This window comes from Erinaceus europaeus, chromosome 11, assembly GCF_950295315.1.
Source record: "Erinaceus europaeus chromosome 11, mEriEur2.1, whole genome shotgun sequence".
Lineage (NCBI taxonomy): Eukaryota > Metazoa > Chordata > Mammalia > Eulipotyphla > Erinaceidae > Erinaceus > Erinaceus europaeus.
In genome coordinates, this window is record NC_080172.1 from 55,315,565 (window position 1) to 55,337,226 (window position 21,662).

Consider the following 21,662-nt stretch of genomic DNA (forward strand, 5'->3'; position numbering starts at 1 on the left):
GAAAATGAAATAGAATGTGGCAGATCGATTTGCCTACGTTTACACTCAACAAGAGTTGGGCTGAGTTAGTGCTGGAATCCAGGTTTTCTGAGCCCATCTACAATTTAGGCCTCTTTCACTCTTCTTAAGTCGTCTTACCTTCTCTGTTTCCCCCACTTCTCTGTTTAAAAAGTGATTTAAAAAGAATGAGAAGCTCCATGGTATCTTCCTAAGGGAAGAGGTCAGAGGTCCCGACGAGTTGGTGAGTCTACAAGCCTCTATGATTTTTTTCCCCCCACCAGGGTTATTGCTGGGGCTCAGTACCTGTACCAAGAATCTACTGCTCCTGGCGGCCATCTTTTTTCATTGTTGTTGCTGTTATTGTTGCTGCTGCTATTGTTGGATAGGGCAGAGAGAAATTGAGAGAGGAGAGTAAGATGGAGTGAAGGACAGACACCTGCATACTTGCTTCACCACTTGCCAAGCGACCCCTGGGGGCTTGAACTGGGATCCCTGAGCCCATCCTTGTGCTTCGCACTATGTGTGCTTAGCCTGGTGCGCTACCTCCCGGCCCCCAGCCTCTATGATCTTTTGACAAGCTGAGAAGAGAGGCTTGGCATTATAGTCTAAATTTTTTAAAGTTTTATTTCTTTGATAGGACAGAGAAATTGAGAGTGGAGGGTAAGGTGGGGGGAACAGATACAATAAATACTGTTTCACCTCTAGTTAAGCATAGGTAGGGTCTAGGGGCTTGAACTGGGGTCCTTGTGCATTGCAATGTGTGCATTTAACCAGTTGTGCTACTGCTCAGTCCCTACTAAAGGTCAATTCATAATTACTTATTTATTTATTCATTTTTACCAGAGCACTGCTCAACTCTGGCTTATGGTGGTGCAAGGGGTTGGGGAAGGGGGGAATTGGACCTAGGACCTATAGCTTCAGGCATGAGAATTTGTTCACATTCCCAGTATGCTATCTCCCCTACCCCACAGGCCAATTCTTATATGAGAAATATCAGAGTGGGAATATGGGCTCCTTGACTGTTTGAAAGTCTCCTCAGTGAGCTTGAAGATATTACTCAAACCACAAAAAGAACTCAAGTCAGGGTCTGTTTTCGGAGGAGATAAGATACTGGGTGGGGGGGGGGCAGGTGGTGGCACACTTAGTTAAACACACACATTACAATGTGCAAGGACCCAGGTTCAAGTTTCTGGTCTTCACCTGCAGGAAGGGAACTTCATGAGTGGTGAAGCAGGGCTGCAGGTGTCTGTCTCTCTCCCTTCTCTATCTCCCCCTCCCTTCTCCATTTCTCTGTCTTTATCCAATAATAAACATTTTAAAAAAAGATACTGGGTGGATTAATGCTGTGGTTATCTAGCTGTGTCATCACGGATAGGACATTTAAAGTACTGGAGACTGAACCTGGGGCCTCAGGTATGCAAGTCCTGTGCTCTACCCACTAAGCCATTTTCTTTGTTTCTGCCTTTGTCTAGTTTCAGGGAATGAACCCAGGGTTTTGCGCATGCATGATAACTGCTAAGTGATCTTTTTGGCTCAGCTTTTTTTTTTTTTTTTCATTTTTAAAAAATATGTTAATCTGCTTAGATTAATAACAAACAATGCACTTTTAACATTTAAATGTTTATTTATTTATTTTTACCAGAGCACTACTCCGCTCTGGCTTATGGTGGTTTGGGGGATTGAACCTGTCTCAGGCATGAGAGTCTCTTTGCATAACCATTATGCTATCTATCCCCAAACTTATTTTTAATTTTAAAATTATTATTTGATAGAGACAGCTAGAAATTGAGGAGGGGGGAGGTAGAGAGACAGAGACACCGGCAGCAATGCTTCACCTGAAAAGCTTTCCTCCTGCAGGTGGACACTGGGGGCTTGAACCTGGATCCTTGTGCATTGTAACAGGTGTGCTCAACCAGATGTGCCACCACCTGGCCCCCTATTTGTGTATTTTTTATATGGATACACAAATTGAGAGAGAAGGGGGAGATAAGAGAAGGTGAGAGAAAAACATCTGCAGCACTGTTACACTGCTCATGAAGCATTTCCCCCCTGCAGGTAGAGACCAAGGACTTAAATCTGGGTCTTTGCACATTACAGCATGTGTGCTCTACCTCCTGGATAATATATATATAATGTTTTGAAAGAGAGAGGCAACCAACCCTACTGTGGTACCATCCATGGAGGTTCCCCTCACCCATCCCCGTGCTGTCCCTGGTGCTCCCATGTGATGCTGAGACTTGAATTCAGGACTTCATGTATAGTATGAAAGTGCGTTGTCTCCTAGTTCCGTCCTCTTTTTTTTTTTTTTTTCTATTATGTTTGAGAGGACAAAGAAATTGAGAAGGGAGATAGAGATAAGACACCTGCAGACCTGCTTGACTGTTTGTGAAGCACGCCCCCCACCCCCTCCCTGCAGGTGAGGCATGGGGACTCAAACCAAGGTCCTAGTGCATGGTGATAAGTGTACTTAACCGGGGGTGCCACTGCCTGGCCCCTGTCCTTATTCTTCTAATTCTAAAGAGCTAGCTTCTCAAGAAGTGAATAACAGGTAACCTTACTTGTAGGAGGGGAGGGGATTAATGGTTTATAGTTGACAGTAAAATACGACTAGATGATTTGTAAACAAGCTGTATTTAAGATATTGTCTCCTTAAGTGAGGGTGGTTGACCCCCCTCCCTCCCAAAGCACTGACCAGCTCTGGCTTATAGTGGTGGTGGGGATTGAACTTGAGACCTCAGAGTCTCAGGCATGAAAGTCTTTTTGCATAACCATTATGCTGTCTTCCTAACCCTATGGTCTCAGTTTTTATGGGAGAAAAAATTATTTTAATATACTCCTAAATTTTTTTTTCCGGGTCACTCAGACCATGGGTCTCCTTACAGTCCATCAGGTCAAAGTGAAGAAATGTCCGTCATCATGTGATACAAGTTCTTTTTTTAGCTATAATCTAGGCAGCAGCCTTAGGGCTTCACATAAGTATGTGGAAGGTAGAAAAACAATGGTAGAGAGCTGTGAGGAATGGGGCAAAGGGAGATGGTTTCCTTTTATGTTTTAAACTACACAGGTGGGAGTGGGACACAGAAAGATCCATTTTTTTTTTTTTTTTGCCTCCAGGGTTATTACTGGGGCTCAGTGCCTGCATTACGAATCTATTGCTCCTGGAAGCTATTTTTTCCCTTTTGTTGCCCTTGTTATCATTGTTGTTATTATTGTTGTCATTGTTGTTGGATAGAACAGAGAAATGGAGAGAGGAGGGGGAGACAGAAAAGAGGGAGAGAAAGACACCAGCAGACCTGCTTCACCACTTGTGAAGTGACCCACCTGCAGGTGGGGAGCCAGGGGCTCGAACTGGGGGCTCGAACCAGGATTCTTATGCCAGTCCTTGCGCTTTGCACCATGTGTGCTTAACCCACTGTGCTACCACCTGACCCCTCAATTTTTTTTTTGTGTGTGTGTATCTCAATTTTGTATCCCCAATTAATCAGTCTTATTCTCATTGGTCAAATTTTATTGAGTGCTTATGATACACCTGACAATTTTCCGAGGGTTTTGTATGTATCATCTCAATCCTTATAATCCTATATGGAAGGTACTTTATTTGTTTTATATATGAAGAAACTGAGCCACAAAGAGACTGAATGAAATACCTAAAGCCATCTAATTGTGACAAATTGGAGCCCAGAATATCTGATGCTAGATGTTTACAAATGTAAAGGAGAGATTAACACACACACACACACACACACACACACACACACACACACAGACACACATCAGGGAAGGATTTTGCTATTTTTGCAATGATTTGATGACATAATTTCCTGGCTAATTGACATCATCATTTTCCACTGCTTTCAAGAGAAGAGAATCTGACAACAGAATTTATTGTTTGCTTTGAACATACTTGAAACATCCTTTGAGTGGAGGCAATGTAGTGCTTTCTCTGTGTTTGGTATAAAGCTAGTTCATGCCATAACTCACAAATTCACACAGTCACTAATCCCAAAGAAAAACAAATCAATGGTTTCTTCTCAAAAAAATTTTATTGTAGTCATACATGGTTTCTCAGTGCCACAGAAAATTGCAATGTAGAGAGAAACAGTTTTTTAGATGGCTCTCTAAAGAAACATGATGAGTTTTCAGAAATGAGATGTGCAGGAATGTGGCTAATAGAAACTAAAAAGGGTTAAGAGAACAGAGTGAATATAGCCTGTGCCTAATATGATTGCCTTTGAAAGCTCCCCTAAGCTCTGACAACTCTCTTTCTCAAATCAGATTCCAACCAAATTCATCAAGAATGGAAGTGATTGTGCTATCAAATCCATATGGACCAGATTTATTTATTTGGTAAAGAAACCATGAGAACAGATGGTTGGGGTGGGCGCCGACTTATTCTCAACTCATAGCTTGGAGTCTTGGTGTCAGTGCCAACAGTTCAGCAGTTAGTGGGCTCCCTGGAGGTGGGTTACGAAAACAAAACACACAACCCACGTCTCCTCTCCAGCACCGCTGGTCAGTGAGGGAAGCCTGCAGGGAGGTAAGACGGGAAGCCACACCGCTTTTCTCACCTTCATCCCCATTTCACCTTCTGCTTGCTGACCTTGATGTCACTTGCGAGCTCTCCTTGCTTCGGCTGTGCAGTCCAGAAGCCAAAACTTCCTCTAGAAAACTGACCAGTAGATTTGAGGTTACACAAAGGAAAAAGGAGTAACTCAAAAATTGGAATCAGATGAAAAGAATTGTACCCCTTTTATCCTACAATCTTGTTAATCATTATTAAATCACTACTACTACTACTACTACTAATAATAATAAAGAAATACTGTTTTCTCCTCCTAAGATGAATTTTCATGAGAAAGAGAAAATGAATGACTCAGCTCTGGCATATGGTGGTGCTGAGGATTAGATCTGGAACCTCAGGCATGAAAATCTAGTGCACCACTGCTATGCTATCTCTATAGCCCAAGAAGGGCTGTTTTCTTATTAGGATGCATAGTAGAATCAGAAGTGTTATTTGAAAATAGAAGTCTCCTGGCTGGAAGAAGAACCTCTGTCCTCTTTCTCAAGGTCCTCACTGTGTTTCTTAGTGTTAAACTTCTAAGGTCTCTGAATACTAGTATTTCAAGTTTGAAATTTCTAATTAGGACCCTAGAATCATATTACTTCAGCACCTCTTGTCTATACTCTTGACACTGCCTTAGAATTTGTATGATGACTCTGATTTTTCCCTTATCCAATCTGCTCTCAAAGTGACACCAGAATGATGTTTCTAAGATACAAATTATATTCTCAGGCATACTCCTCTCTCTTCTGCTTTAAAATCTTCCTTTGCTCCCAGATTCAAGGCCCTGGGGAGTCTGGTAGCGCAGCGGGTTAAGTGCACGTGGCGCAAAGCGCAAGGACCGGCTGAAGAATCCCGGTTCGAGTCCCTGGCTCCCCACCTCAGGGGAGTCACTTCTCAAGCGGTGAAGCAGATCTGCAGGTGTCTATCTCCCCTGCCCCCCCCATCTTCCCCTCCTCTCTTGATTTCTCTCTGTCCTATCCAACAACGACAACAATAACTACAACAATAAAACAAGGGCAACAAAAGGGAATAAATAAATATATATAAAAAAAATCAAGGCCCTTTATAATGTGATTTAGTAATAACTGATATTTGAGGCTGGCAGGTAGCTCACCTAATGGAGTGCACACTTTACATGGCACAAAGACCAGGGCTTAAGTCCCCAACACTTCCTGAATGGTGGAGTGGTGTGTTGGTATCTCTCCTTCTCTCTCTGATATTAGAAAAAAGTCTACCAGAATTGGTGGCAGTAAGCAGGCACAGAGCCCCTTTGCCAAATCAAAACTAAAGCAAACCTAACAATGAATACTTATATTTACTTTGTTCTGAGAACAGTTTAAAACCACTTGCATATATGTAAGTATATATACAGATATAATGCATATTATGCCCTAAGTATACAAATTCAGGTATACAGTACATATAAATCCCTAAATATTAAAGGCATACATATATACCCCTATGAAACAGATGATGCTATCTTCATTTTTTGTCACATTTAGGGTCTCCTGCAGGCACAACTTCATTGCTCTGGGCCATTCTTTTCAGATAGGAAGACGGAGACAGAGAGGCGCCAGGCACCAAAGCTCCCCCAGTCATGTAGTGCTTCCATATGGTTTTTACCTAGGGGACTCCCAGGGCCTTTAACCTAGTCTGTGTATATGGAAAGGCAGGTGCCCCACTATGTGAGCTATCTTACCAACCCTATTAAACTCATTTAAAAATGGTGAAAACTTAAAAAAAAATGAAGCTAAGTTATAGAGGGGTTGACTTGTTAAGGTCACAAAAGCTAGTGAGTAGTTTCACTGAGACTGAAACCCAGGCTTAGGGGCCAGGTGGTAGCGCACCCAGCCAAGCACACAGTACTAAGTGCAAGGACCTGTGCAAGGATCTAGGTTTGAGCCCCTGCTCCCCACTTGCAGCAGGGATGCTTCACAAGTGGCGAAGCAGGTCTGCAGGTGTCTATCTTTCTCTCTCCCTCTCTATCTCCTCTGCCCCTCTCAATTTCTCTCTGTTCTATCCAATGAAATGGAAAAAATGGCCTCCAGGAGCAATGGATTCGTAGTACCAGCACCGAGCCCCAGAGATAATCCTGGAGGCAAAGTAAACAAAAATGAAAACAAATAAACAAAAATCCCAGTCTCCAGAATCTACAGCCTTCAGCACACAATATCACCTGGCACATAACTGGTGCCCTCTCCTGAGATGGAGCCCATATGCCACTCAATGCTCCCCCATTTACTGCTCCCCAAACATGCCAAGAGCTTTCAGACCTTTGTGCTTCTGCCCTTATTATGTTATATATTGATAATGACAGACTACTCATTCTTTGATGGAATTATTTAAGGCTGAGGATTAAAAGTCACATTTTCTGTGAAGCCTTACTAAGCCCTCCATGCAGAACTAATCACTCCCATTATGACAATCACTTTGTCCAAGTGCCAACTGAGCACTGTACTATTAACTAGGTATTACATACATTATTGTTGCCAAAATAGACTGAGCTTCTTAGGATGGAAACAAGACTTATTCGGCTTGGATCTCTAAGCTTAGCCCAGGTTGACACCTTGTAGGGACTTAAGGAGGTACAAAGAATGAATGAACTTACTAACATAGCTACCTGTGCACAAGACAATACTGCTTCCTTACAGTACAAGAATCAGTCTTTATTTTTTACAACTTTTTTTTCCCACAAGTTAATGTGTTTCAATTCTTTATATCAATTCTTTATATCGCACATATGAGCAAAACCATCCAGGGGAGTCGGGCGGTGGTGCAGCGGGTTAAGTGCAGGTGGCAGAAAGCGCAAGGACCGGCATCAGGATCCCAGTTCGAGCCCCTGGCTCCCCACCTGCAGGGGGTTTGCTTCACAGGCAGTGAAGCAGGTCTGCAGGTGTCTATCTTTCTCTTCCCCTTTCTGTCTTCCCTTCCTCTCTCGATTTCTCCGTCCTATCCAACAATGACAACAATAACAACAATGACGATAGCAATAAAGGCAACAAAAGGGAAAAAATTTAAAAAAAAACAACAACCAAACCTTTGTATGTTAACTCTCTTTTCAGCCATCAGGGTCCAGATGCTAACATGATGCCGACCAGGCTTCCCTGGACATACAACCCCACCAATGTGTCCTGGAGCTCTGCTTCCCTAGAGCCCTTCCCTACTAGGGAAAGAGAGAGACAGGCTGGGAGTATGAATCAACCTGTCAACGCCCATGTTCAGCAGGGAAGCAATTACAGAAGCCAGACCTTCCACCTTCTGCATCCCACAACGACCCTGGGTCCATACTCCCAGAGGGATAGAGAATGGGAAAGCTACCAGGGGAGGGGGTGGGATACAGAGTTCTGGTGGTGGGAATTGTGTGAAGCTGTGCCCCTCTTATCCTATGGTTTAGTCAATGTTTCCTTTTTATAAATAAAAAATTAAAAAAAAAAAACAACAAAAACCAAACCATCCAGTAGTTGCCTTTTAGAATAGTACAGGTTATTCAGCAACAGATATGAACTATAACAGTAAGATTCCTTGAACACAAAAGTCTGAAGCATAAAACTCCATGTCTTTACCTCTGCCCCCATCCCCTACATTGTTTTTAAATGTAGAGTCAGGGGGTGGGAGAGAGAATAATTATTATATAAACACTTTCATGCCTGAGACACTATAATCTCAGATTCAGTCCCAGGTACCACTATAAGCCAGAGCTGAACAGTACTCTGATTAAGAAGAAAAAGTAAGGGCCCCCATAGGACCTTGCCCTTAACTTGGATTAACAATGGTAGAGACAACATACTCTATGCTACACCTGAGGAAGATGGATTGATATTGGGGCAGCATGGAATGTTCCTACTCATGACCACAGAATGTGAGCTCAGATCTAGCGGGATGCAGAGGTCACACAGGCTCCTAAGCTAATTATGGGCCCCAGATCACATCAAATCAATGGGGTTTACAGTCAACAATATTTATACCCCTTTCCCATATTAGGGAGCTACTCTCTTCTCTGATCCAGCTTTGTGGTCCTTTTTCCAGTCATGCCATCATCTCCCCAGACAATAACTTGGACCCACTGGCATATCAGATTTCAGGCTCAGGGGCAAAAAGAAAAAGGAAAAAAAAAAAAAACTAGTATAGCCACAGGCTCTTTGGAATTTAACTAAAATATGCCCACTAGCTATCTACAAAATGGGGGACCCCCCCAACTCTTTATCTGCACTATTCCAGCCCTTAGTTTCATGATTGGTCAACAATTTGTTTGGCTTTGTATGCTAACTCTCTTGTCAACCACCAGGTTCCAGATGCTAGCATGATGCTAGCAGACTTGCCTGGACAGACAACCCCACTAATGTGTCCTAGAGCTCTGCTTCCCCAGAGCCCTTTCCCACTAAGGAAAGAGAGAGACAGGCTGGGAGTATGGATCGACCAGTCAACGCCCATGTTCAGCAGGGAAGCAATTACAGAAGCCAGACCTTCCACCTTCTGCATCCCACAATGACCCTGGGTCCATACTCCCAGAGGGATAGAGAATGGGAAAGCTACCAGGGGAGGGGGTGGGATACAGAGTTCTGGTGGTGGGAACTGTGTGAAGCTGTACCCCTCTTATCCTATGGTTTAGTCAATATTTCCTTTTAATAAATAAAAAAAAGAAGAAAAAGGAAGAAAGGGGGGGGGAGAAAGAGGGGGGAGAGGAAGGAGTGAAAAGAAGGGAGAAAGAGTGAAAGAAAGAAACAATCAGAGAAAGAAACAAAGAAAAGAGAAAGGAAACAGTAAGGGGATGGACTCAAGGTCTCCTGCATACAGGATTGAGTAGGTAATAATATTCTTCTTCTTTATTGATGAAGGAAACAGTAACTTGATCAAGGCCATCCAGCCAGTACACAGTTGAGCCAAGATTTGAACCTTAGTAATGTTTCTCCTTGTTATACGTAAGCTTTCCAAATCACTGAATGTATTTCTCCTTCTAAGAGCTAGTCAATGGTTTTCCTCTTTTACGAGAATTATTCTGATGGCATTTGTAAAATGTTATTTATTTAGTGTATTTAATTAGAGACAGATTAGTTAGCTCTGGCTTATGGTGGTACTGAGGAGTGAACCTGGGACCTCAGAGCCTCAGGCATGAAGAGTGATATTTTGTAAGCATGCTCACGCTCAAAAAGAGCAGATAGCAGAGGGACAGGAGAATGACCCGATTGTCTCCAATGTTTCATAATTCTGCACCAGGAAGATCTAAGGCTTAGAGAATTAAAATTCCAAACTCATCTGGAAAAAGGAAAAGCAAGTGAACAAAACATGAGGAAGAGGGAGAAGAGCAGAGCTAAATCCATGCCTTCCTGGCATACTGGTATCTTGGCTTTTTGGTCAAGTGGACTGGAGACACTTGGAGGTCAGAAAACAAGTGGCAGGAGAAGAGGTAACACAAGTCACTTTAGATGAGTGATGTTTCATAGGAGCTAAGTAGACATGCTGGGAAGCACTATAGGAATCTACCAGATGATCATTGCCTCACTTGAGGCTCCAACATAGGCAAGGGAGAGGAATAAGTTTCCTGAAATTATAGAGATTTCCCCGTGTTATCAGCAAGACTTCACATTCTTGACTGCAAAGAAGAAAAAAAAAAACCCTCTATATTTGCCAAGTCTAATTTTATTTCCTTAGGCCATTGTGACTTTTAAAAAGTATCTATTTGGGGATTTCAATGAATCATTGCAGCATGCTTTTAAATTATGGGTGACGAACATGTTAGTATCTGCACCCCAAATACCCAAATTTAGGCTATGTTTAAAGACAATAAGAATGGCTATTCTTTTCTAGATTTGTTTTAAATTAGTCTCACTTAAAAACAAATTAAAAAATCCTCTTCTAGGGAACTGCAATCCAATCCAATCCAATCTAGCAAGCAGACATTAGGTCTTCCTCGTGAACTGGATACTAAACTGGAGAGGAATAGTAAACACTTATTGGGATCCCTGTCACTAAGAGGCTCTCTATCAGATATACAATTACAACTAAACCTAAGCCACAGGTATGAGCAGAGAAGTTCCCGGGGGCTAGTCCACTGAGTGGATCCACACTACTGCTTGCCTTAGTTTGTGCTGTCATCAGGAGTGCCTTCTTAATTTTATGGCAAGAGCCAGAGCATCATTCTGGCACATGCAATGCTGGGGGACTGAACTCTGGACCTCATGCTTTTGAGTTCAATGGTTTATCTCGGGTGCCACCTGCTGGTCACCAATTTTTTTAGGGGGAGAGGGAGAGAGAAAGAGAGACAGAAAAGGTGCACCACAGCACTACCTCACAACTTGTTAAGCTTCCTCTTTGGGTGGTGCTCCATTGTGGTGACCAGGGTCTCAAACCCAGGTCCTTATAAGAGGCAAAGTGTATGTTCTGCTAGATTCCCTAGTTTTTTTGTTTGTTTGTTTTTAATTAATTTTGGGAGTCGGGCAGTAGAGCAGCTGGTTAGGTGTACGTGGCGCAAACCGGCGTAAAAATCCCGGTTTGAGCCCCCTGGCTCTCCACCTGCAGGGGCGTCGCTTCACAAGTGGTGAAGCAGGTCTGCAGGTGTGTATCTTTCTCTCTCCCTCTCTTTCTTCTTCCCCTCCTCTCTCCATTTCTCTCTGTCCTATCCAACAACAACATCAATAACAACAACAATAATAACTACAACAATAAAACAACAAGGGCAACAAAAGGGAATAAATATTAAAAAATTTAATTTTATTTATTTTGGATAGAGGCGAGAGAAACTGAGAATGAAGGGGGGAGATGGGGGAGAGAAAGAGAGAGACAGAGAGGGAGGGAGGGAGAGGGCGAGGGAGACAGACAGCCATGCAGCAATGCTTCACTGCATGTGAAGTTTCCCCCTGCAGGTGGGGGATGGGGGCTTGAACCTAAGTCCTTGTGCTCTGCCAGGTGTGTGTGCTCAACCAGGTGTGCTACAACTCAGCCCCTGTCCTAGTAATACGCTTCTGATTAAAGCCAAACACTTAGCTGGAGATGCTGGAATATAGGACTGGGTGATAGAGAATAGGATGGGATTTCTTGTAGCTCAGAATACTACAGACTCTCAGTTCCCACTGCTCAGTTTCCACAGCTGTGACTATGTTTCCTGCCTATGTGCTGCTGCATATACTATCTCCAGTCTTCTGGTACTTTACCTAGTGAAAGTAGGCATATTTAAAACCCAACTGACATTATCACTCCTTTAAAATACTTTCTTTTTTAAAAAATATTTTATTATTTATTTATCCCCTTTTGTTGCCCTTGTTTTATTGTTGTAGTTATTGTTGTTATTGATGTCGTTGTTGTTGGATAGGACAGAGAGAAATGGAGAGAGGTGGGGAAGACAGGAGGAGTGAAAGACACCTGCAGTCCTGCTTCACCACCTGTGAAGCGACTCCCCTAGAGGTGGGGAGCTGGGGGGGGCTCCTTGCGCTTTGCGCCACCTGTGCTTAACCCACTGCGCTACCGCCCCACTCCTGGAATACTTTCTTCCGAGATCAGACGAGATCGGGCTTGTTCAGGGTGGTATGACCATAGACTGGAATACTTTCTTAACAGCATTCTTTTCTCATTCCTCCGTGTCTTAACGTATGTATGCAAGTATATATACAATGTCTGTTGTGATTTGCTTATCTATATGTCTATTTTCCTTGTAAGCCTATGACTCTTTTGAGAACATGAGTAATACACAAATGCATTATTATTAATTAAATAAAGGAAGACTTACTGAGCGACAGAGAGAGTGAAAGAGAGGGAGAGAGAGAGTGAGAGAGAGGGAGAGAGATTGAGAGAGTGGGAGAGAGAGAGAGGCAGAGAGAAAAGTCAAAGCACCATTTCACTCTGGCTAATGCAGAGGTGGGGATCAAACCTAGGACCTCATGCTGGCAAAGAATGCCTTCTACCTGCTGAACCATCTCCCTTTTCAAGAGTTATATTTCTAAAAGAAGTTAGGAACCCCAGCTTAAATGGCACTTATCATGCTAAGCTTTTCTGAAAAAACCCAATAGCAATTCTATCAGGAGCAAGGAAAAAGGCTGGCATTCAATGTCTATGTGAAAATACCAGGAATATTCCATACAGAGATGATCTTGCTCCTTGCAGGATAGAAAGGACTTCTTATTTCTTAGAGCTGCTGTCTCATTTTCCCCATCTCCTTAATTATGCTGTCTCTTCTGTGCTGACTGCTCTCCCATCCTTTGAAGCTCCTACTTTTTTTTTTAGGGTCTGGCGCAAATGCTATATCCTCTGTCAAGAACTTCCTGACTACTCTGCTGGAATTAATTATTTCTATTTAGGGTCCTTTTTTTTTTTTTTTTTTTACTTACATATATTAACACTTTTTTTTTTTTGTAGTTAAGAATCCCAAACAATAGAAGAGAATTAATTTACTAGTTCAAAGTGGTATACCAACTTATACTTTTATTTGAGGTCTAGTAGCTTTGCCTTTTTTTTTTTCCCTTTTATTTCTCTCTCTCTCTCTCACTCTACCAGAGCACTGCTCAGATCTGGTTTATGGTGACACTGGGGATTGAACCTGGGGCCTCTGAGCCTCAGATAAACTGCATGTATAAAACTTTACTGTTACAAACATGTATGTAACAGGACCACATCAGCTTGTCAGCAACACCACAATTACCAAAGTAGGTGACTACCATTAAAAGGAAAAAAAAATAGACAAGAATATACCCAAAGGACATGAAAACATTAATCTGAAGGGCTATGTGCTCTCCTTTGTCTATAGCTATATTATTCACAATTGCCAAGGAGTGGAAACAACCTAAATGCCCATAAAAAACAACAACAACTACAACAAACCCAACCTAATCAACATAACGAGTGCCACCTCAGCATGCTTCACTTCAGACTGTGTCCAGAGACTTCAGGTGTGGAATGACAACCCTTCAGCTTCATTACTTGGGTGAGACCTTTCCTTTCACAGTATTCTCTAATTCCATTTCAGGTGGTTCAGTTCCTAACAAAGTCCCAAAACCTAGATATAGACCAGGGTCCCTGAGATAGAGCATATGTTCACACATATCCATAAACTAGGGCAAAATATATACCTGGAAGCAAAAGTACACAATAGTCTGCAGTGAGTACCCCCCCCAACACTTCATCTGCACTATTCCAGCCTTTAGGCTCATAATAGTTCAACAATTTGTTTGGCTTTGTATGTTAACTCTCTTTTCAGCCACCAGGTTCCAGATGTCAGCATGATGCTGACTAGACTTCCAAGGACAGACGACCCCACCAATGTGTCCTGGAGCTCCACTTCCCCCAGAGACACACCCTACTAGGGAAAGAGAGAGGCAGACTGGGAGTATGGATCGACCAGTCAATGCTCATGTTCAGCGGAGAAGCAATTACAGAAGCCAGACCTTTCACCTTTTGCAACCCACAATGACCTTGGGTCCATACTCCCAGAGGGATAAAGAATAGGAAAGCTATCAGGGGAGGGGATGGGATAGGGAGATCTGGTGGTGGGAATTGTGTGGAGTTGTACCCCTCCTATCCTACGGTTTTGTTAATGTCTCCTTTTTTAAAAAAATAAATAAATAAACTGTGATATTGTGTCCTTTGGGACAAAATGGATGGAACTAGAGGTGATTATAATTAGTGAAGGAGGTGAAGGGCAACAACTGATGGTTTCACTCACATGTGGAATACAGATAGCTGAAACACACATGGACTTGCCAACACAACACAACAAAACAAAAACAGAGTAGTCAGTCTCTAGGACTTTATAAGAACTATGGGGATTGGTTGAGGGGAGCACATAGAATTCTGGTGGTGGGTGCAGTGTGGAATTAATTATATCCCTGTAAGGTTATAGTCTTTTTTTTTTTTTAAAAAAAAAACTATTATTCGATTACTAATAAAAATAAAATTTAAAAGTATACAAAAAATGGGGCCAGGAGATAGTTCAATGGATAAAGCACATGCCTTACCATGTGTAAGTTCCTGTTTTAGACTCCTAGCTTACATGGGCAGCACCAAGTCAATTCCACGGGTGGTCGTAGAGTGGTGCTTTGGTGCCTCTCCTAAAAACTATCCTAACAATATTGCACATAATAAAGCTGTGGAATCATCCTGTCTCACATAAAATAAACAACAAGAACTAGACCTGTAAGACACAAAGTCTCAAATAATGTAACTGTAGCAACACCATGGACATTGATGTTTTAATGGAAGTCCATTAATTATAAAGGTACTGACTGCTGACCCAGGTTTGAGTTCAGCTTCCACTGCATTGAAGGAAGTTCCAGTGTTGTGGCATCATTCATTCTCTCTCTCTCTCTCTGCCTCTACAAAACAAAACAAGCAAAAACAAGTTAAAAACTAAAAAAACGGTAACAACAATAACAACAAAAATAAAGGTACTGACTCTAGGATTGCCAAAGGAGACATTTGTTTTTTCTTTATTGGGGGATTAATGGTTTACAGTCAATAGTAAAATACAGTAGTTTGTAATGTGTAACATTCCTCAGTTTTCCACATAACAATTTAACCTCCTCTAGGTCCTCCTCTGTCATCATGTTCTGGGACCTGAACCAAAGGAGACATTTTAAAGGAGCACAAGTGGAAATCAACTACTCTCATGGACCACAAAGGTCATCTGGCAATGGGATTATTTTCAAAGTAAATTTCATCACTGCCCAGCGCATTCATACTTGTGATAACCATATAGCTATTTAAATAAGGGTTTTCAGTGATTCAGAAGTATGGATGATGAAGAGGTAGGGGTGGTGAAGAGGTGGTGATAAATGAATAGCCAGTCTTTTTTATTCTTCATCCCCCAGATGTATTATTAATAATATTAATGTGGCAGCTACAGCAGCAGCAGTAGCAAAGAATATTTATTGTCTGGTCTATAGCAGATTCTCCCCATGGCAAAACAGATAAATAAATGAATTAAAAAGCTTGGCACTGGAGCCCATGATCTTAATTGCTATGCCATACTACCTCTTACCAAAGAGTGATTTATAAATCACAGCCCCATTCCAGTCCAGAATCTCCGATGGTAATCATAGGGCAGGAACATATGTCACCTTCCCTAGATGAATGACGCATCCTTCAGGACACATGTCTCCTCTCTGTGGTTAGCATGCTGGGGAAGGTGATACTGTTTGAGCAGAGGAGTGACAACTTGGGACTGCCTTGAGGATAATCAACTAACTGCTTTACTATTTTATAATCTCACTAGCATCACATTGGTGCCTTTTAAATTTTGTAGAATGTTTTATTATTTTTTTCTGATCATAAAAAACATAAAATATAGACAACACAGGAAATACAGAGGTAAATGAGTCACTTTTGTGTCACTACATAGAATCAGTGTTTTGAACTTTGCCTTCTATGTTTAACCCAACAAGTCCTGAAACAAATGTGCAAAAACTAGGTATTGGTCTTCCATACTACAAAAGGCAAAGCCTATAAACTTGTAAGAGATAAGAACCTTTTCCTAGAATGTAATACTTTGCATGCAAGAACAGAAACCAATTCAAACTAGCTTAAACAAAAGAAAGAGTTGTAGTAATAATGATGATGATGATGATGTGAGTGTGTGTGTGTGTGTGTGTGTGGAAAGAGAGAGAGAGAGAACATCAATGAACCAATGGAAAAAGGAGGTCAGTGCCTCTTCATAAGACTGAAAATCCATAACTGGAGGCTATTTTGAAATTCAAAAACATTCACTTCTCTATTTTACCTCATTTTTTTTTTTTTTAAACTTTGATTTGGGAGTCGGGCGGTGGCGCAGTGGGTTAAGCGCACCTGGCGCAAAGCGCAGGGACCGGCGTAAGGATCCCGGTTCGAGCCCCCGGCTCCCCACCTGCAGGGGAGTCGCTTCACGGGCGGTGAAGCAGGTCTGCAGGTGTCTATCTTTCTCTCCCCTCTCTCTCTGTCTTCCCCTCCTCTCTCCATTTCTCTCTGTCCTATCCAACAACAAAGCAACGTCAACAATGGCAATAATAACTGCAACGAGGCTGCAACAACTAGGGCAACAAAAAGGGGGAAAAATGGCCTCTAGGAGCGGTGGATTCATGGTGCAGGCACCGAGCCCAGAAATAACCCTGGAGGAAAAAAAAAAATTTTAAAAAACAAACAAACAAACAAAAAACTTTAATTTATTTGATAGGACAGAAATTAATTTAGAGGGAAGGGGGAAATAGGGAGGGAAAGAAACAAAGAAACACCTGCAGACCTGCTTCACACTTTGTGAAGCTTCTTCCTGCAAAGTGGAAACTGGGGACTTGAATCTGGGTCCTTGTATACTTAACCAGGTGCACTACCACTGGCTTTCTTTTTTTTAAGCTCCATATTATATATATGCTTTTTTTCCCCATGAGTTGGAGAAATTTTTAAAGACCAACCCTTTCCCCTTTTGTGGTCCAGGAAGTGGCACAGTGGATAATGCATTGAATTCTCAACCATGAGGTCCCGAGTTCAATCCCCGGCAGCACATGTAACAGAGTAATGTCTGGTTCTTCCTCTCTCTCTCCATCTTTCTCATGAATTAATAAATTCTTTAAAAAAAGACCAACCCTCTTCATATCAAATGAAGATGTTTCTTTTTTTTTGTTTTAAATTTAAATATTTAATTTATTTATTTTAATGAGAGTCAGAGATATAGGTAGATAGATACTGGTGCACTGCTCAGCTTACTGTGGTGCTGAGGACTAAACTTGGGGCTTCAAAGCCTAAGGCATGAATTTTTTTTTTTTTTTTTTGCATAACCATTATGCTATGTCCCCAGCCTGACTTTTCAACATAGGTTGTTGTTGCTGTTGTTGTTATTATTATTATTATTAAATCAGGAGTAGAGGGCCAGCAAAATAACTCATTTAGATGCACTTAGTTAAGAGAACAACCCAGGTTCCAACCTGGCCCCATCAAGTTGGAGGAAATTTTGGTGCCTATCTCTCCTGCTTTTTCTCTGAGTCATGCCATAATGCTGAAGGCCCAGAAATTATAATAATAAATACCCTGAAGCAGCCAATTTCAGTGTCTTGATGGGCATGATATGAATGTCTAAACTGGTAACTTTTTTCTGACTGGCAAAAATAGTACTCTAGTATCTCAAAAATGTCTATATGTTCTTATGCAATAATTTTACTTCAAGCTAGCAGTTCATGGAAGGTAGCATCACATGAATTTGAGAGTGAATTCTAGGTTTGCACTTCCATTCTCTTCTGTATGATTTAAATCAAATCAGTCAATTTCTCTATGTATAGTCTCTTCATTTAAAAATTGGGATCATGGGCTAGAGAATAACTTATTGGTTAGTGTGCTGCTATGCCATGAATATCACCCAGGTGTAAGTCTGGCCCCTTAGCACTATGGTCTCTTTCACACACTTTCTCACCTCTAAAATAATAATAATAATAATAATAAAACTTTAAAAAAATGGCACCACAACACTACCCCTGGGATCATGAAAATTAAGTGGGGTATTATATGTAATGAATCAGATTGGCACATTACATACACTTAATTATTAGTGAGTGTGAATACTGCCTAAATGTGAATTTTGGGTTAAGTTCAGTTTCTAAAAATATATTCTTTTTTTATATATTTATTTATTCCCTTTTTTTTATTCCCTTGTTTTATTGTTGTGGTTATTATTGTTGTTGTCGTTGTTGGATAGGACAGAGAGAAATGGAGACAGGAGGGGAAGTCAGAGAGGGGGAGAGAAATATAGACACCTGCAGACCTGCTTCATCGCCTGTGAAGAGACTCCCCTGCAGGTGGGGAGCCGGGGCTCTAACCGGAATCCTTAGCTGGTCCTTGTGCTTTGCGTCATGTGCACTTAACCCACTGCGCTACCTCCCAAGTCCCTAAAAAATATATTCTTAAGAGTTAGTCATAGGGAGTCAGGAGGTAGCGCAATGGGTTAAGCGCACGTGGCGCAAAGCGCAAAGACCTGCGTAAGGATCCTGGTTCGAGCCACTGGCTTCCCACCTGCAGGGGAGTCCCTTCACAGGCGGTGAAGCATGTCTGCAGGCGTCTTTCTTTCCCTCTCTCTGTCTTCCCCTCCTCTCTGCATTTCTCTCTGTCCTATCCAATGACAACAACAATAATAACAACAAGGGCAACAAAAGGAAATAAATAAGTATTAAAAAAATATTAGGGAGTTGGGCTGTAGCACAGCGGGTTAAGCGCAGGTGGCGCAAAGCGCAAGGACCAGTAAGAATCCCGGTTCAAGCCCCCAGCTCCCCACCTGCAGGGGAGTCCCTTCATAGGTGGTGAAGCAGGTCTATAGGTGTCTATCTTTCTCTCCCCCTCTCTGACTTCCCCTCCTCCCTCCATTTCTCTATGTCCTATCCAATAACAACGACATCAACAACAATACTAACTACAACAATAAAACAAGGGCAACAAAAGGGAATAAATATTAAAAAATATATATATTAAAAAAGTTAGTCATTTACATTAGCCTATTTTCCCATTAGACACTGATTTCCATAAAGATATAGCACATCTTCTTTTAAGCACTTTGCAAAGAATCTTATACATAATTGGCATTTAGATAAATGCTTGTCAGAGATAGCTGACCCACTCTATCCTAGCTCTTCCAATATTGTCTAAAACTGTGGTCACAGGATGAAATCTCCCACTCCCAATTCCCTACAAGATGGGTGAGGTCTCAGCAGTCTCAGAAATGATTCTGGAATGCACACAGTGAAGAAAAGAGCCTTCTACATTCCTCTTACTTTTAAATGTTATTTCAGTCACAGGAAACCAATTTTTCTGTAAATAATTCAGAGATTGAACCATCTCATGGATACAAGAGAACTTCCAAGTTTCTAGTGTTACTTGTTTAGGTAGAAATCTTAAAAGTACCTGTTGATAATATGAATCAACTCCTTTATAGCTTCAAATTCAGTTACAGAAATCCAAAATGATGTTTCCTAGGTCCTAAAGTACTCTCTAAAAAAAACATTGTTGTCACTGGCTTATTCTATCAGAATTACCATGAACACTTTGGCATCATTTCAAGCAGTGGTAAAATTAAACAGCTATAACTTAAATTAATCATTTTTATTCAAAGGGAACACTGCCAAATATTATTCTTAATTATCTTTAGATGACAAAAATTTTAAAACAAAACCAAATGATTCCTCACTTTGTACTATCTTTTCTCCTGATTTGGTTTGTAATATTTTTTAGTAGGCAGAATGCTTCACATATTGTCCATTTAGTAAAAACACATTTTTTCTATGTACATCTGTATTCTTTTTTCTATTTTCTTTTATTAGTGATTTACAAATTACAAAATAACGGGTACAATTCCATACCACCAGAGTTCTGTGTCCCCATTCCCTCCATTGGAAACTACAGTGTTTCTACCAAGGTCACAGATATGGGATGACTATTATTTCTATAACTATGTGTCTGATTATCTATCTATCTATCTATCATCTATCTTTTTGCCCATTGTTTCTATGGTCCTGCTTTCTCTTTCTTAAGTCACCTCTACACCTATTACTACTTCCAAATGTCTTTCTTTTTTTCCTCTTCTCTTTCTGGGTCTGATGGAATTAGAATTTAGAGCCCTCTAGTTATCTGCTCCTAACAATTATCCCCCCTCTAGGAGTATGGACCAAAATTCTGTAAAAATACATTTTAACTTACCTTATGTATGACCTGTGTAAATAAGGGATTAAAAAAAATCAAAGATAAAGCCTTCTAAACAATGTTTTCAAATAGGTATAGGTTGTTTTTATTGGAGGGGGGTGTTACATCTTTGAAATCTGATACGTATTTATACTTGTAGAACACCACAAAGTAGATAAGTCACATTTCAAGTGCTCAATGATTCTATATGGCTAGTGGCTACTGTATTGGATAACATAGCTAAGAAAGTATTAAACCCATATCTAGTGCATTTTATGTCCTAAATAACTTCCCTTATTTTGATTGATTTCTTTGTTTCTTTCTTTTTTCAACTTTTTTTGGATAGGACAGAGAGAAATTGAGAGGCGCAGGGAAAGATAGGGAGAGAGAAGGACAGACACCTCCAGACCTGCTTCACCACTTGTGAATCGACCCCCCTGCAGGTAGGGAGCCAGGAGCTCTAAATGGGATCCTTGTGTAGGTCCTTAAACTTCATACTATGTGCACTTAACTTGGTGTGCCACCGCCCAACTTCTTTGATTGATTTCTTAATGTTTTTCTTTACCTAATGTTTTCTGAATTTTATTTATCTATCTTTTCTTGCATAATTAGGATCACACTGTCTATTTATACTTATATTCTCACCTTTAATTATGATGAAATCATTTTTTAATGTTACTACCAATTACTTAATGGCCATATAATTTCCAAATTAATTTTTTAAAAAGATTTTATTTATTTATTAATGAGAAAGGTAGAAGAGAGAGAAAGAACCAGACATCACTCTGGTACATGTGCTGCCAAGGATTGAACTCAAGACCTCATGCTTGAGAATCCAATGCTTTATCCACTGCGCCACCTCCTGGACCACTCCAAATTAATTTAAAAAAAATATTTCTTTATTCTCTTTTGTTGCCCTTGTTGTTTTATTGTTGTAGTTATTGTTGTTATTGATGTTGTTGTTGTTGGATAGGACTGAGAGAAATGGAGAGAGGAAGGGAAGACAGAGAAGGGGAGAGAAAGATAGGCACCTGAAGACCTGCTTCACCTCCTGTGAAGCGACTCTCCTGCAGGTGGAGATGATTTCAATTTTTAAAAAATTTTTATTTATTTATTATTATCTTTATTTATTTATTGGATAGAGACAGCCAGAAATCGAGAGGGAAAGGTGGGATAGAGAGGAGAGACAGAGAGACACCCGCAGCACTGTTTCACCACTTATGAAACTTTTCCCCTGCAGGTGGGGACCGGGGACTTGAAGCTGGATCCTTGTGCATTGTAGCATGTGCGCTCAACCAGTTGTGCCACCACCCAGCCCTGATAATTTCAATTTTAAGGATGACTTTACCATTACTGTTGGACATGTGGGTTATTCACAATTTTCTCCTTAAAAGATTTATTTATTGAGAGATAATACAGAACTCTGGCATGTGTGGTGCTGAGGATTAAGCCTGGAACCTCAGTTTTAATGAACATATGCTAGCTCCCC

The 21,662-nt window shown here is 41.0% G+C and overlaps 1 protein-coding gene and 1 non-coding gene across 2 annotated transcripts in view; both read right to left on the reverse strand.

Moving 5' to 3' along the window:
* Positions 1 to 2,857: 2,857 nt before the first annotated feature.
* Positions 2,858 to 2,922, reverse strand: LOC132541641 (small nucleolar RNA SNORD37). The gene has a single exon (XR_009552771.1). It is a non-coding gene; the product is annotated as a small nucleolar RNA SNORD37 (small nucleolar RNA).
* A 1,102-nt stretch (positions 2,923 to 4,024) lies between these two features.
* The window catches only part of VPS45 (vacuolar protein sorting 45 homolog), a 65,580-nt gene continuing 47,942 nt past the window's right edge, over positions 4,025 to 21,662 (reverse strand). Inside the window, exon 13 of the mRNA XM_060202362.1 lies at positions 4,025 to 4,669. Coding sequence (XP_060058345.1) covers positions 4,582 to 4,669 — 88 coding nt within the window. The 3' untranslated portion in view covers positions 4,025 to 4,581. The remainder of the gene's footprint in view (positions 4,670 to 21,662) is intronic.